This window comes from Plectropomus leopardus, chromosome 2 (assembly GCF_026936395.1).
Source record: "Plectropomus leopardus strain MGB_pleo_1.0 chromosome 2, ASM2693639v1, whole genome shotgun sequence".
Lineage (NCBI taxonomy): Eukaryota > Metazoa > Chordata > Actinopteri > Perciformes > Serranidae > Plectropomus > Plectropomus leopardus.
The window spans coordinates 31,918,448-31,935,474 of NC_142177.1; the positions used below are offsets into that span (position 1 = coordinate 31,918,448).

The 17,027-nt window shown below is 37.7% G+C and overlaps 2 protein-coding genes across 2 annotated transcripts in view; one reads left to right on the plus strand and one right to left on the minus strand.

Moving 5' to 3' along the window:
• The first annotated feature begins 7,895 nt into the window (after nt 1–7,895).
• LOC121959459 (neuron navigator 1) overlaps nt 7,896–17,027 on the plus strand; it is a 123,776-nt gene continuing 114,644 nt past the window's right edge. Inside the window, exon 1 of the mRNA XM_088091147.1 lies at nt 7,896–8,253. The gene's annotated coding sequence lies outside the window, so the exon portion shown is untranslated. The remainder of the gene's footprint in view (nt 8,254–17,027) is intronic.
• Nucleotides 9,515–12,416, minus strand: tnni1b (troponin I type 1b (skeletal, slow)). Its single transcript, XM_088091124.1, has 5 exons — nt 12,263–12,416; nt 12,050–12,181; nt 11,826–11,915; nt 10,249–10,425; nt 9,515–9,832 (listed from the first exon to the last, which is right to left on the minus strand). The coding sequence occupies exons 1-5, from the start codon at nt 12,269–12,271 to the stop codon at nt 9,728–9,730; spliced, it is 513 nt and encodes a 170-aa protein (XP_087947250.1). The 5' UTR covers nt 12,272–12,416; the 3' UTR covers nt 9,515–9,727.

Consider the following 17,027-nt stretch of genomic DNA (forward strand, 5'->3'; position numbering starts at 1 on the left):
ATATGAAGCTAAAAAAACATCTAAAATTGGATCAAATGAAAAATGCATTAACATTAAGCTAAAAACAGGGCTCTTTTGGAGAAACATGTTTTTCCTTAAACAGTGACAATATATTGCACATGTAGGCTACATTAGTAGATTACATGGTTGCCAACAGTGTGTTAAGAACAGACATATCTATTAACAGTTAGCATGCAAACAGCATTAGCAGAAGTAATACTACCTTCTTCTACCTCCTCCTCCTCCTCTACTACCTCCTGCACCTCTTCCTGCTCTTCCACCTCCTCCTCCTCCTCCTCCTCCTCTGCTACCTCTTCCTCCTCCTCCTCCTCCTCCTCCTCTGTGCAAAGCAAGCATGTAGAGTTAGCAAGCAAACAATGTCAAAATCTCATACAGCATTTCGATCAACATTATTTCTATGTGTATTTTTGACAGTGCCTTCAAAACCAAGAAAATACTTTAACTGACAGACATTTAGAATTTTTTTATAGTCTTACTTTTCCTATTTAATTAGTCCTGTAGTCTACAAACTGCCAATTCCAGGATTCCTATTGGTCCTTGAAATCTTGAAAAAAAATAAAGGCAAAAAAAACAAAAAACAAAAAACAAATTGGGTCCTTGAATTTTAGGGAAGTGGCTCTATAGAGAAACCTTAAAAAGTCCTTAAAGTTGATGTAGGTGTGAGAACTTGTTATTAATTTTAACCCTTAATTAAAGGTATTTTTCAATTTCTGATTCCCTAAATATGCAGTAATTGGCAATGGAGGATGGGGGACACTTTTACATTTTAAATGTTTTTTTTTTTTTATAAAACTGTGGAGAAAGAGACTTTCTTGTTACCAACTTAAATTTTAAAGTTCAAAGTTTAAAGTTTAAAGCTATAAACAGGGAAATCATTTCTGCAATTTTGCCACCAGCGTAGTTGCATTCAGCTGTTGCAAAGTAACTTAAGTGCTGTGTTTTTGTTCCTAACATTTCTCTCCTCATCGAGCCTCTGTGGGAAAAAGTGACACCAGGCTTTTAGTCAGAGTCCCTTTAGCCACAGAGGGTAACTTAACCTCTCTCCACTGCAAAGCAGGTAAGCCAACCTGCATTTAGAGGACCTCTAACAGGCACAAAAATGAAAGTAGGTATTGTACTTGTGCCCCTATCTTTCCAAACGTCCTCTATTGAGAACGTAAGCTGACCTACATTGCTCTCTAACAGCGACACTACTCCACTTGGAGGGGGACAGGTGCTGCTTAGTTTCAGGGACAGCCGGGCTTGTACAGTGGCTCACATAGACAGCCTCACAAAGGAGACAGAAATAGAGGTACAAGCTTTTGTCTCTTTGATGGCGACCCATTGCCCCATTTGAACTGAAAGGACAGATCCGCTGGGATGTGTATACAAGGTGAACTGGCTTCAGCCTCAGACAGAGAGGACTGACTCAGAGGACAAAGGTCAATCTGGCCAGAGGAGCTCAAGGACAGCAGCTGCCTCTACAGTGGCACCAGCACGCCAAAAATACAGTATGCTGTATGGTGAAGCCAGCAGCTTAGCAAATGCAGTGTGTTAACTAAACATGAATGTGAGGCTCAAGTGTGTAAAGCAGGAAACAAAGTAGCAAAAAAAAATAACCAAACTGTAAAGAATGAAGCTTTTAGAAGCCAACATTGTTTTTTAAGAGATATTGTTTGTATGAAAGTGCATACCAAAACAGCCCAGCCACCAGAGGAAAATGTTGGCATTGTACATTTCTGCAAACCACAGATTTGTTACATTTGTAAGTTTTATATGTATCATATCAATGTTTCTACAGTGACATACTTCTGATAAACTGTATAAGAGCTTTGTCATCAGGAGGTTGAGGGGATGGCTGCCAAGCTGCAGACCACTATTTGAGACCAACATACAAAAATGAATTTTACCACGACATTGACAGCTTTTCCAGTCGGGATTGTGCCACTAAAACTGTTTGCGTTTTAGCTAGAGATTGACAGCATCTCCAGCAGGGATTGTGCCACCAATACAGTTAATTTTGGCGAGATACTGGCGGATTTCCAGCAGTGACTGTGCTACCAAAACTGGTTGTTTTTTGTCAGACATGGGCAGCATTGCCAGCAGCATTTTCTGATGACTATACAACCAACAACAGCAGGTGTTTTTCTGCAAGACAATGATGTATTTCCAGCAGTGACTGTGCCCCCAAAATCGTTTTTACCAAGATACAAGCAGATATGCAGTGGCTGCTGCGCTGCTAAAACTGTTTCTATTTTAGCAAGAGATTGACAACATTTCCAGCTGCAACTTTGCACCCAAATCCAGCTGTATTTTAGCGAGAGATCGACAACAGCAGCTGTGCCACCGAAACTGGTCGTTTTTTAAGCATTACATTGGCGGATTTCCAGCAGCGACTGTGCCACCAAAAGTAATGTTTTAAGCCAAAATCTGATCTTTTCACAACCATAAGCAAGTGACGTTTTGTCCATAAACATCACCACATGTTAAACATAGTGTTGTAGAAATTAATAGTTTCAACATATCGGCTACAAAAACGTACAAATGTTACATATGTGTGGTTTGCCAAAACCTATTTGCCAACATTTCATTGGACGAATGGGTTGACCAACAATATCCTCATCTCCTTCAAAGTGTACACACAGAGATGTTAAGAGCAGAAGTCAGCTTGGAAATCTACCTCACAATGATATAAAACATGGGCATGGTCATAAACATATTTCTGATGTTTACATGCAGCATAATCACAGTAGTCATGCGTTTTTTTTTCACGTGAAGCAGCTGTGTAGCATCCAGCCAGGCTGAATCATTTCTTACTGACAAGAAACAGCTGTCTGAATCTGCAGCCTATGAACTACACTTCAGCTGTGAAGACTTATCTCGAACTGCAAACTGTGACTTACGTTGCCCCCTGAAAGAAGAAACAACACCAAAAATATTTTGTCACAATTGATTCCATCTGTGCCTCCATCACTTTGTTATTCTCTATTTGTCAGAAAAAGTCAATTTACTCACTCGCATGTGGCATCTTCTGTGTCTGACATGTTTAGGATGCAGCACCTGCACAAGTCCAATTCAAAGTAGGATAGTGAGTGATTCTCTGCCGGCAACAGCCAGAGGTGATATACTTAAAAAACTTAACTCACGTCCCCAGTTACTGTTCAAAAGCACATGAGAACAACACTTACCCAGATAGTGCGATGTGCTCTTCAGACTGGGATCAATGGGGAATTGTATACTGTGCCCTTCTCTGCGGGCCATAAGCTTTTAAACCCAGTAGTGGATCACATGGCGGCAAGCTGCCCATGTCTACAATGGGTGGGCACATACCTGCAAACAGATGGCAGATGGCATTAACTAGAATGGGAAACACACATTCTCTATGGACTTGCGTTGTCTATTTTTACACGGCAAAACCTACATCGAACAGCATGGGATTATTGCTCTCAAAAGGTTTCAGTAACTCCAACCTGGCAGACAAGAGGAAGGATAGAAATAATCCTCCTCTTGTGTGCAGACAAATGTATACAGGGACAGCTCAAGCTCCTCTGATTTACAGCAAAGAAGCACTTTTTTTCTTTTTATAATTCTACAGACAATTGCCTTGACAAGCTAAGGTAAATATATATAATCTTACTTTATGTTTACCTTATATTTAATTGTTAATTTTATTTGAAATTTAGCTGTATTTATCTAATTTTGTGAAATTGGTGCAACTTAAAAATGACAAGTAGAATTACCTTGTTTTGTTTTAAGTTTTGGCAACATCAGTAAACCAAGTCAGTCTGACTTAACTTGATCATGACAAAGAGGATTTTGCCAATGATGAAATTAAAAGAGCTGCAATTTCTGTTTTCTTAACATGTTTAAGAATATACAAATATGACTGACTTCTTTGCAACCAGCAGAATATAGATATATGTGAAGGTGCTAAAACTGATTAAAGTCATTTTTAAGCTGCAACAACTTCACAAAATTAAGTAAATATGACCAAAATTTTAAATAAACTTAACAATTTGATATAAAGTAAACATAAATTAAGGCTAATAGTTATATTTACATGTATTTTCTAAGGCAATTGTTTCCTAGATTTTTTACATAAAATGAACTTTTCAGATTTTACAGTGCAATGACACATTAATCTTGCAACAGCGTCACAAAGCAGCAACAGTTTATTCTCGAAATTGGATGTGTTATATAATCGTATCATTGAGTATTATTCCCATAGCGGGTTGCCAAGGGGGTGAGTAAAACAAGATCCGCTCCCTTCAGTGGCTTCATCTCCCTGCACCTCGCCTTTAATCTTGAATCTCTGCCCTCACATGCAATAACATGCTATCAGAAACACCCTTCGTGACCATGCCAAGTCTTTTGATACTCCCAGTGTTTGCTTTTAATAATGGATCTGACCCCACCGTCAGGATTATGAGTCATCGGATGGTCGAGCCAGAGCCAAAATGTAACTCTGATTGAATGGAGGCCCCCCTCAACCTCATCCAGGGCTTTGTTTACAGATTGTTGGATGCTGTTTTGAAGTCTTCTGTGGTGAGTTCAAATGTCAAGTCAAATCTCAGATCTTGCTGAAGCATGCCGCAGGGTGTCTCAAGTGCTCAGGGGCTAATTAAAGTCAGGTCATGTCAGTAAAGTCATCAGAATCAAAAGGCAAGTCAAAGACAAGTGTTTCAGGTCTCTGAAGTATTTTCCATTGAAAACCATGCCATTAGTTTCTTTCCATTATTGAAACTAAGCCCATATAAAAGGCCTAATGCGTAAATTAACTATTTTAGATGTGTAGATATATTTTTCTATATTGGGGGATTTAATACCATTAAAGTAGACTGGTCTCAAGTATGAAATTATTAAATTCTTTCAAGTGTAGCCCTTAGAAATGTGCCGTTGATATTTTATCCATGTGCATGCATTATGATAGTCTTTAGTTTTGTTTATTAGGTGCAACAAGACATACTGTAAAAAAAAGAAACTAATTGCTTTAACTGAAAAAGCTTGTGCCCAGGCTGCCTTAAAATTACAAGTTGACTGAATGTATGAAGACATGTTGAGGTAATTCTGCAATAATTCAACCTGTTTCACCGAATTCAGTCAACCTAAAATTTTATTGCAGCACTGACACAAGGAAGCCAGCTGGAGTCCACATGATGGTACTGATCTGGCACCACTGTGCACTGTTGATGTGTGTTGCCAGCTCCTTCACAAAGGCTGTTTGAGTCTCTAATTGAGATTTGACAAGATGATTTGAGCGACAGAGAGAAGCTCCAGGAATTTTACAAGTTTGACATTTTTATTTGCTGATTATTATTATGAATTTCATTATTGTGAGCATGTGTGTGAATCTGTGTTTAGTCTGTTGAATGATTTAATGTTGATGTCATTACACAATAGGCTCAATGATGCAACTGAAGATCCTGGGTAAGTATCTGATTCACATGTTGTGCAATATGTTTGTAATTAGGACCTTTTATATGATGTAATTTCATGGATGGATGACTGAACGGGCCTACTGGGCACAGGTCTAGTGGCCCAAAGTATCGGGGGCCCATCAAACCTGCAAAATGTTACTCAAATAAACATGTACTGACCAGGGAGAGACAAAAAGAACACAAATAGAATAGAATAGAATAGAATAGAATAGAATAGAATAGAATAGAATAGAATAGAATAGAATAGAAATACTGTATAATCCCATGAGGGGAATTGTTTTGATACAGCAGCAAATAAGAGAGCAGCAACTGAATAAAATATTTGTTGAAGAGGCAAAATAACACAAAACAAAGGAAGGCACTTAACATAGAATAAAATAAAATAAAATGACAATAATTATAATGATAATAAAGATATGTACACTATGTACAGAGAACAAACAAACAAAATTAAAAAGAGCAATAAAAAAGAAAAAAAATTCAAATAAGTGTGCAAAAAGTGAAGATGGATGTGTGAATAGATGCAAAGGAACTGAAAATTGACACAAAATGAGTACAATGTAACACAAAGCAACCAAAAAAAAAAAAAAAATGAATTAATTCAAAGGGACACAAAATGACCTGAGAAAGACATAAAAGCACTTAAAAGTGACCCATAGGACTGTACAGAAAGACACAAAACAACCACAAGGAGATACAAAATAATATTATATAGATGAATATTACCTCAAAGAGACACAAAATGATCGGGTAATGGGGCTGTTAGCATGCCTGTGCCCAGGGGCCCACTATGCTATAATCCACCCATGGTAAGTCTGACCAAGGTGTGTCATTCGGGATAAATATTGTCTGAGCTAAACATAGCTTTATACATTGATATATGACTAAGCAATTCAAAAAAATTATATTAAAAAAATACTAAAGTTTCTCTTTCTTGTGAAAATACTATTTCTGTGTTGCCTTTGGGGGATTTTTTTACTCAAATATTTGAATTGTTGTTTTGTCCCGGGGATGTTAACCTGTAAGAGAAAACAGAAATATGTGTTTGCTTCATAAAGCCCTGGGTGTTTGAACAAAAGTAGTAAACTGACCTGTTTTCTTTGTGTTTCATCACGTTTCCATTGCATGTAAGACTGACCAAGTGACGTGTGTTTATAGCACAAAGCAGATCAAATCAAATCATTTGGCTCACAGCAAGAGGACATAAACATAAAAATACTCCACGGATAATCATTCAAAAGCAGGAAATCATCAATATGTGATGCAGAGATTCCTCTATGACTTGCATACATGCATATTTTGTGCTTATTTTGTTCAGTTTTTTATTTTTGCATATAACAAACCAAAAAAGAAATCATAAACAATTTATACAATTTTGTATTTTATAAAATAAAATCATACTATGTGATATATTTTTAATCCCTCGATAAAACACCTTCAAGAAAGAAGTTTGTGTGTGAATTTTGTGTTAGTGTGTGATTTAGTGTTACTTCACAAATATCCGTTGAGGGAAGTAAAAAAAGAAAAAAAGAAAAAAAGAAAAGCATTAGGAAGCCAAACAATCACAGCGTTGATCTCTAACTACTTTCCTTTTATTGAAACTTTCTCCTGCTGATTGTATTCCTGCAAACTCCACCCGTCTGGCACCTGAGTCACCTTAAACAAACAACCAACAGAAAGCACTTCAGGCTAATGCTGGTTAACCCTGACATGACACCAGTCCTGACAGGGATCTTCAGCTCAAACAAGCCTCACTACTGTTAAGATCTGTCATTATTAATTATAGCTACCCCTTTTAAAAAATGACACAAAGGTTACTTTTGCATTTTTTCATCTCTAGGTTCCTGAAACTTGCTGCCCGGAAAATCTGTCACTCAGTAAACTGACTGTGTGCTAATACTGACACCTTGTGGTGGAGATGAAAACTATCTGTGAACTATTTGCAGGCCTGTGTCAACTTTTATGATCCAAAATAGATTAGAAGTACTGAATATATTAGACTAAAAATCTCAGTCATGCATTACATGTTCTACCTTTGTTGTTGTTATTGTTGTTGTTTTGTCTTTCTCTTTTGTTTTTATTTCTGTTTGTCTGCTTGGTCTTTAGTCTGCTCCTCCCCGTTTTTGTCTTGTGCAGTGATATGTAAAGGCTACATATGTCCTTTTGTTGAGCACATAATGTATAGCACAACAAAACTATAAAGTAGATAGATAGATAGATAGATAGATAGAAAAAAAGTGTAAAAAAAAAAAACCCAACCCAAAATGATAAAATAAATAAATGATACAAATTAAAAAACAATAAATAAATATATACAGTAGACTTTTTTTTCAAAAAAGAAAAAAATATTGGGCACCCCCTGCCATGGATGTATTAATAAAACGTCTGCTCCAGAGCCCTTTAAAAGATTTTATGTTTTTATTGTTTATTCTAGTGCACTAGTCTGCTCTAAAGAATGGAACATGAAATCTCGCGGGAGTTTTCGAGAATATGTGGTTACCATTGCGACGCCACAGACTCCACTGGCTGCAGCGTAAATCAAACGCACCTCTCAGCACAGCGGGACATTTAAACTGCGTATGTCCTGTCAGCTGTTTAGCCACAGTCTCCGCCGGTCATTTAGCATTTAATGATGAAGCTAACAGGCCAGTCATGTTGTTCCAGGGCTTATTTTTGGAGATAATAACGTTATATCGGCTAGTCGGTGCTTCCTCTGAATCTGGAGTTCCTCGTCCTGCTGTTGTCGTTTGCAAACTCTTCCTAAAGGTTTTACTCCGCGTCGAAATGAAAGCTACATTTCTCCAAACTACAGCAGGTAAGTGCTGCTCGTGTTGGCTTTAGTGAAAGTGACTCTCCTGAAGGTCTGCTGGTTTGTGTGTTAGCTGCTTGTTGCTAATTTCTGTACATGTGCTGCTGTTGATCTGCTTTGCTGCGTTGGTTGTAACTGTGAAATTAATTGTTTGCACTGGCTGAGCTTGTGGTTTGGTACATGCATTTTGAGTTTTCGTGCTGTTTGGTGAATTGTGGCTTCAGTTGTTGCTGTTATTTTGTGTGTTTTTGTTAAAAGTCTCTCTGCATGTTATTCCACTGATTGCAGTTTTAACAGATTTTCAGTTGTCTGACTTAGATTTATTTTTACATTTTGAATGTACTGTAAAATTTCAGTCAATAGCCTGAGCTATTTTTTTTTAAATCACTGAACTCAACAGACTTATATTTGAGACAGACTTCTATATGGGACAAGATTTTAATTCCTTTCACAAAAAACTGCTCAGTTAAAGAAGGAAACACAGTCAAATTATTTATTTAACCATTTGAAACCTGGGTAAATTGACTGATTTTACTCAAAATCACTGAAAGAAGGTAATGCACAACAAAAGAAGAAATGACACAGAGGTACGAGATAACACAAAAGAGAGAAAGTAAAACAAAATATCCAATGCAAGAAATGACCTGAAAAAATGCTTAAAATGTATAGTAAATCTATAAAATAATTTTAAATATATAATTATGGACATTTTTTCCAAGCTTTCTTAAAAATAATCTCCTCCATCTCTACTGTTAATCTGTACTATTAATCATAATAAGGGCAAGTATTGCAGGAAATTTGTGTAAAATGTGCAAATCGGTACTTGTGAGCAGATTACACAGTTTTATTCAGTTTTGTTCACAGAATTTAATGACATGCTGATATATAAGCCTAATATGTAAAATTATTTGAAAAGTTTTCTTCCACCCCTTAAAATCAGGCAGGCCTGGTAATTCCTGTGAAGCTTTTATAACCCATTGTAGTACCTCAAGTTGATAAGATATAATCTCAAAACAAAATCTGTGTTTCTGCATCTTTACTTAAACTGTGTGTGTGTGTGTGTGTGTGTGTGTGTGTGTGTGTGTGTATGTGTGTTTGTGTGTGGTTGACAAGTAATCCATAAAACTACACATGCATGAAACCAATTAAAACCGATTTCCTCTGACATTTCATCACAGCAGCCGATTGATGAGTGTGAATGCAAAGCTTTCTTTGTTTTAAGTATTCAAAGAATTATGTACTGTACAACCAAAGAGACACACAAAGAGAGACTGCATATGCTGCGTTTATTTCAGTGAAAATGAAACAAATCACACAGAAAATGTCCTGATCATAAAATAGCAAAAGATTATCTGTGAACGTGTGATGTCCTCCAGAGCTGATGCATGTATATTTTGTGCTGTATTCTGATTTTTTTGGTTTAAAAGTGACAGTATTCGGTGTAAATTAAAAAGCCAGATGGGACTTTAGTAGCACCTCCTCACTGGTTTTGACCTTTAGCTGCATCAAACATCTTCTTGCGGCCCTCCATGCCCGACATGGCCTCCACATTCTTCCTCCAGTCACTCACCTCCACCGTCTTCTCCTGCACACAGACGACCACAGAGACGCACTTTTGTTAATTCTGTTGTGTTTGGCTGAAGTTGTGCACATGTAACGGTTTAAAATGATTCCATCAGGTGCTTGATGAAGCCTTTCTATTTAACAGAAACACTCGTGGGATAAAGGAAATCCTTGTTTAACATAATATGATATTTTCATCCATGCACCGGTGGTTTTAATTTTGTTTTGGCAAGCTGAGAGAGCTGATAAATCAGTTTCACACTCCGCTGATATGGACATCAGCCAAAGGCTTAAAGAGCAAATATGCTTCGTAATGGTCACCATGGGAAAACATCTCTGCCAAAGCTGCACATTGTGTGCTGTATGAATATATCAGGATTATGTCACTGACTTTTGGCCGAAAGCGTCTCTGAATCTTTGTATTTTTCCCAAACCCACCTTTTCTGTGTCCTCCTTCTTGACTGATTTAAGATTAGCTCGCAGATCCAAAGACACTTTGTGTTTGGAGCCCAGCAGGGAGCGCAGGATGGCATCAGCAGACACCCTCACCCTCCTCAGGCTGGGTCTCTTAAACTTCCCTCGCAGGTCCAGTACCTTGATGTTTAGGTCTTTGATCTGTGGAGAAAGTAGAGAGGAAGTTAATCTAGGTCACAGACATAGACAGATATTCAACTTTAAGACAGAGCGTCACAGTTGGTTGATTTAAAGCTAAACTTTCATGGTTTTTCATCATAAAGTGCTTGTTGGACAACTGTTTTTCAGCTTTGAGTGAGGTGTCTGTTTGTCCTTTTGTTCTTCATGTTGACATGATTAAAGGTGTTTATTGTAATCTTTATTTAAAAATTACTTTAAATCTCAAATGACCATTTGTATATCAGTTATTCATCCTGTGTTACGTTGAATACAGAAAGAAAACTTTTCCCAAAACTGAGAAGATTCTTGAAGTATGAAAGTGACTATATTTTAAAGCAAAACTATATCAAATTTTCTGTTCATAAACTCTCACACAACTCGTTCCGTCTAATCCAATTTTCATTCATCAGTCATACGCTTAGTGCTTCCCAAACAGACAGCTTTTGCCAACAGGGAGATGCACTGAAAGTGAAACTGATCTATCTCTATCTCCTTCAAAGCCAGACTACATTGACTGAAGCAGTAATTTTACCTCGCTGAACACAGTAGCTGCTGGTCTACTGCTGCCTCTATCTGTTAGTTTGTCTGTTATTATGTGACTTTGGTGCTTTTAAGGTTTACTTTGTATTCACCAAAGTCACACAGACAAACTGGCTTAGGCAGCCATAAGCCAGCAGCTCCCACGTTTAGCGAGGCAGAATGACTGTTTTTCCCAGAGGAGTCTGGTTTTGAAGAGAGCACAGATAAGTTTCACTTTTAATTAAGTTCCCTGCAGAAACAGCTGTCTGTTTGGGTACTGAACATATGACTGGATATTTTACTTGGATTATACTGCAAGAGTTGTGTGAGAGTTTGTAGGTTTTTGATGTAGTTTCGCTGATGTTAAACGTGGTTGCCTGTGACTTGAGTGGACCCTTCGCTAAGCCCTGGCCCCTCATGATGGTCTGTCAAGCTGTTGGAGCTAACATGGACCGCACACTGTTACTAACTGAAATAATCCTATCAAATTTCTGGCAAAAATGAACAAACAATTACAGAGAAGCACACAGAAGGGTCTACAATATGTGTTTGAGGGATATATTCAGGATGCCAACCTAATAAAATGAAGAAAACCTGAAGCGACTGCATGAAAGTCTAGTAAATCTGTGACGCTGTTGGGCCCTTGGAGCCTGCCGCTGCACACTATGATTGGCCAGTCTGCGTTCAGGGGCAGGACTTAGCAGATTCATTAAGAATTTTCTCAGTTTTTGGATTCTTCTTTCACAAGAGGCATGTGAGAAAAACATTTTTTTTCCCCCAAATTTCAGCGTAATGCAGGGTGAATAATTGATATACAAACGGTCTTTTGGGGCGAAGTGTTTCTTTGACTGGTGTTCAGTTACCTCTCTGGTGTTGTGCAAGACTTTGGCTTCAATATCGTACCGCTCCTCATCCACCACGTCTATTTTGGCATGCAGCTCTTCACATAAAGTCTTTAAAAGAAAATAAGAGAAAGCGAATGCTAAATATTTTCACCTCCTGAATGAAATAACAGATCTTTAGCAACATTATTTCAGAGTTTTAGTTTGTGGATATGAACAACTCTGCGGTGAATGTGAAATTCTACCTGTAGCTCTGCTAACGACATGCCAGCGGTGTGTATCGGAGGAGACTTTTCTTCAAGGTACTTTGCCTTCTGTTCCTCTTTTTCCTCCATCTCCTGCTCCAGCTCCTCCTTGGCCTTGGCGACCATCAAGCTCTTAAAAAACACACATAAAAGTAAATTTTACTGTCTGATTTAGTGTGAAGATGCAGATTGTGCAATTTGCAGAGGACTCACCTTCAGCATGAGCTTGCGAGAAGCTGAGATTTTAGATTTCCTCTGCAAAAAGAAAATAGATTTAAAATTAATGTGACATTATAGTATCCCAGCCTATTATATTATTAAATGTTTTTTTTAGTGAGTATCGTCTTGTGAAAGCTTACCTCCGGTCTGTTGGTTTGAAATAAAGAAAGGACACAGCACAGAAAAAATATAGATTTAGCATTCAGTTCGACATTGCAAAAACTTTTAAATATTTGTATCGGGGAGTTTCCATATTACACTCTATGATGTGTTTCTATAGATAAATCCCATTTGTCTGCAAAGGCTGTCTGATTTGGAAATGGAAACAATAACAGAAACACAATACACTTACGCTCTCTCTGGCATCTTGGCTATTTCAATTCCCCCTGGAAGACAAAAATAAAACCTTTTGCCTCTGAAGTGCTCATCAGTGAGGACCACTTGGGTCAAGTGCCCCAGTGGGTCTTAACCATGGATACCCTTTAGATCCACTATAGATACATTCCACTGCAGCCGAGCGTATAGTGTTACAAGAATTGGATAGATACAGTATATATGTGCTCTATATATAGCTCAATCTATCTCTATAATAGCTTTAAAGGCTGGTATGTATATTTTTTCTCCATTGGTTATATTATTCCTTAGCAGAGACAGGACGTGACTTTTCACACTGCCAGCCTTGTTGATTTTGTTTATCGGCCATTGTTATGTTTTACTCGTAGAAAGGCCTGCTGGACAGAATCATGCAGTCACCTCTCAGTGCTGATAGCACACTCATCTGCCAGGAAGCAAAGTGATGGCAGACGGAGAAGCATGCAAGGCCCCAACATGTCAGCTATTCCAGTTAGATAACATTTCCTGCATTCACCCCCTTTTTTTCCACTCGATAAAGACACAAATATAGACCGGGCCCCCACTTCTCAGAACAGAAGTGACCCAAAGTTTTTAAGAGCACCCAGCTGACTTTACCAAAGGTAGGGCTGGGCAACGTGGAGAAAATCAAATATCATGATATTTTTACCAAATACCTCGATATTAACATTGCAGTGATTTTGTAGGGTTAACTATTGGTGCTTTCACAAAATATTTATCCAATGAAATTTGTGATGACTAATCATCAGTAATGTGGATATAATGACTTAGTGGGTAAAGGCGAATAATAGACCAGCTAGAACAGAGAAATTACACAACTTTATTGTAAAGCAGACTTTAGGAAAACATTCCCGATATATATCATATCCAAAATCTAAGATGATATCTAGTCTCAAATCACAATATTGATATAATATTTTTAAATTGCACAGCCCCACCAATACAAGACCAATTAATAAATATTATATATATATATGATTAAAATATACAGAATAAAGAGAGAAAAAAAAAGGGATTTAAAAAAGTGCATTTTGGGTAATAAACACTTCAGGACTATATATATTTGAGATATCATCGGGCTGCAACTAACTCACTTTTATTATTGATTGATCATGTGATCCGTAAGAGATCAAATTGCATGTATTTTCTAACACATTTTAAAACCTGAAGATATTCCATGTACTACCATAAGACAATGAAAAGCAGCACAACCTCACAAATTAAAAGCTAGAATTAGGAAATATTTGACTTTTTACAAAAAAAAAAAACCCAAACTGTGGTACTCCATTGATTGTCCTTCTGTCCTGAACATGATCAGACATTTCTGTGTTGTTATTTTAGCTGTCAACATTTATTAATGTCTTTTGGAGATTTTGCAGTCATTGCAATATCAGCACTGCGAGATGATTTTATTCATAACCCCCCTTGTTGGAGTAAAATTAATTTGATGATCACATGATATTAAATCCAATTAACAGTGATTCAGAGAGAGTTTGTGTTGTAGTTGTTGCAATGTGATTTACATTTAAACCTTTTTTAATGTAGCCTAGTTGGAACTGAAATGAGTATTACGTTTGATAATTGACAGAATTTTTGAAGCAAATAGCCAAAAATAGAAGTCTCATTGCCTCATTGCCATTGTCACTTGAAAGAATATTGCTGTTTTTTTTCATTTTCTGTGATAGTAATCTACATATTTTTGGGAGTTTTGACTGTTGGTTTCACAAAACAAGACATTTTAAGACATCACTACTCTTTTTTTTTTTTTTACTATCAGTGACATTCTGTACACTCTTTAATACCACATTCATCCAAAATGAAAATAATTGTTAGTTGCAACCCTAAATTTAAGATTGGTCAGAAACTTCCTCAGATTATATTTTATATACTTTAATTCCTAATTGTCAAATCTTAATTGAATAAAGTAAAATTAAGATCTCAGATCAAATCACCACAATTAACTCTGACTGGAAGAAAAAGAAATAACTATCAGTTCAACTGATTTAGTGTGGCAGAGATTCATGGTCTTACCTGCCTGTGTTGATGCTGTGGATGCAGACAAAGTGATGGAGAGAAGAAAGACCCAGAATATTTATCTCCTGCTCCCCTTTGTCCCTCCTCTCGATCACAAGGAGACCTAAATAGAAACACACACACACACACACACACACACACACACACACACACACACACACACACACACACACACACACACACACACACACAGAGATACACCCCTGATGAGAGGGGGTGGTGTCAGGATAACAGTGATCATGATGCTCGTGTTGTGTTGACAGATCACTGCTCTCTGCTTCTTTATAATAATGTGTGTGAACTTTTCTGCGTGCCCAGACGGGATAAACGACTTTCACTTCAGCAGCTTTCAGTCAGTTGTTAATCTGTGTGTGTAAAGTGTTTAAAGCTCTAGGTGGGATCTTGTCTCTGCTCTTGTACCCCAGCTTTGTTCGTCCTAACAGACAGCTGCTGTGTAAAGTTCAAGTTACACTTTTTTTCTTCTTATATTGAAGCTAAGTTCAAGCAGCCGTAGCCAGTTTATCATGTCGCTGCTGATCATTGTCTGAGATTTTTTTGGCTACTGAGAGTGATGTTGGAGACATGCCGTGTCCCCTCCGGAGACCGCAAGGCCCCCTTGGTCTGATTAGGATAATAGCTGCAGACAATGCTAAGCCGAGGTTTTAAGGCAGGAATGCAGTTTCCAGTATACATTTGGCTAAGGCCGACAACTAAACATAGACAAATTGCAGCACCATGTGATGCTGCCACTCTTTGATTCTGGGTCCCTGCTTTCATACTGTATGTGTGTGTACGCTCTGTGTTTGTAGTTTGTGTGTGTGGAGCAAAATGTGAACACAGATGATTGTCTTGTCTGTGTGGACACACTTCTAAACGCTCAGTTCACTCAAGGACATTAAGTCTCTAAATTAATCCACAAAAGCACTTGTGTCTGGGTTGTGTTTGTGTTGGAAATTTAATTGTCTTCAGCTCAGACAGAGGTGAGTTTTTCCAGAGAGTACAGAGAACAGAGAGTTTGTTATATTCCGATATTTTCATTGTTATTGATATCGCATATAGATCACAAATATCTTGTATCGGTTGCATTAAGTACTAATAATTGGTGTGGAGAAGGCAGTTGAGAAAGAGTGTAGTGGTCTCATTAATAATTGGTCCATGCTTGCTTTTGGGATAAAAACAAAAAAAAAAGTTGGCAGTTAATTTGCCATCTTGCTACTTCTGATTACTTCCATTTTGAATTGGATGTCCTTCGTTAATGACATCTGTAATTTACAATGGGTCCACATAAAACTGGTGGAAACATGGACTGGTTCACTAGATGGCACCAAGGCTTCAAGTGTCCTGAATGGAATCAGTTCAACCATTGTGTATTTGGTAGAAAAGCAGTAACACAGGCTTGGCACAGAAGAAATTTCAGTTCTGCAATCTCACTGCTACTTACCACCAAATCCCACATAATGGACCTTTGAAAATTTTTTAAGGACATCTTTGCATTTTTGAACACATTAAAAAGTCCTAAGCTCTTTGCAAGTGAAGGCAGAACAGCTTAAAGGCTCCATGGTAAAGATTATTCTCTCTACTGTAGGGATAAACACCATTCTTCCAAAACATATCCGTTCATTTGGTGTTTCAGTGATGGTGTCCAAAATCTGTTAAAGAATTTGATTTACATCATTTTCATACTCATCAAAACAGCCGAAGAACAAAACAGATGCTTCGAAATGAGGTCAGTTTCTTCTTATTCAGGTTTTTCCTTTAACTAGAAGCCGCTCCACATATTGCTTGATAAATGACAGTATTATTAAAAACAGCATTTTAATCCTCTGCACTTGTGCTGAACACATGCTTTACATTTGTGGTAACGTGTGTGGCTGCTGCATTGTCTCCTGCTTACAGTGGAGCAGCAGGCGTTCAGTGGGATAACTGGCGAGCTGTCAGCCTCCTGAGGCCGCAGTGACTGTGACCTGCTGGGCCAACCGCCCTGCTATTTATTACAGTTTCATCATATGTTCAAGCTCACATCGAGAATCAGACACCATGGGAAATTCCTCCAGTCTCTTTAGTGGAATTAATCTGTGGATGAAGATAATTTCATTTGCAGTGTCTGTAACTGTATCCTCTCATATATATATTAATATTTTTTTGTGGAGTTTTTCTAATTTGCAGGACTGTTCTTTCGCTCTCGCTGAGTCAGGACTTTAAGTCCCTGATGCTGATTTGATTTATGACAGTGAGATCCAGGCTGTTGGCTCGTGGCAGCTGATTATAATTCCACAGTATATATGGCAGCAGGATTAACAAAGTGCTGTGTGTGTTTGCTGGACCGTCTCTAGGAAACTGAACACTGACTCAT

Excerpts from the sequence above, each read along its gene's own strand:
- tnni1b (XM_088091124.1), bottom strand. Across the intron at positions 11,916-12,049 it reads TGTCGTTAGCAGAGCTACAG|ACTTTATGTGAAGAGCTGCA; the intron begins GTAGAATTTCAC and ends TTTCTTTTAAAG. Across the intron at positions 10,426-11,825 it reads TCTTGCACAACACCAGAGAG|ATCAAAGACCTAAACATCAA; the intron begins GTAACTGAACAC and ends CTTTCTCCACAG.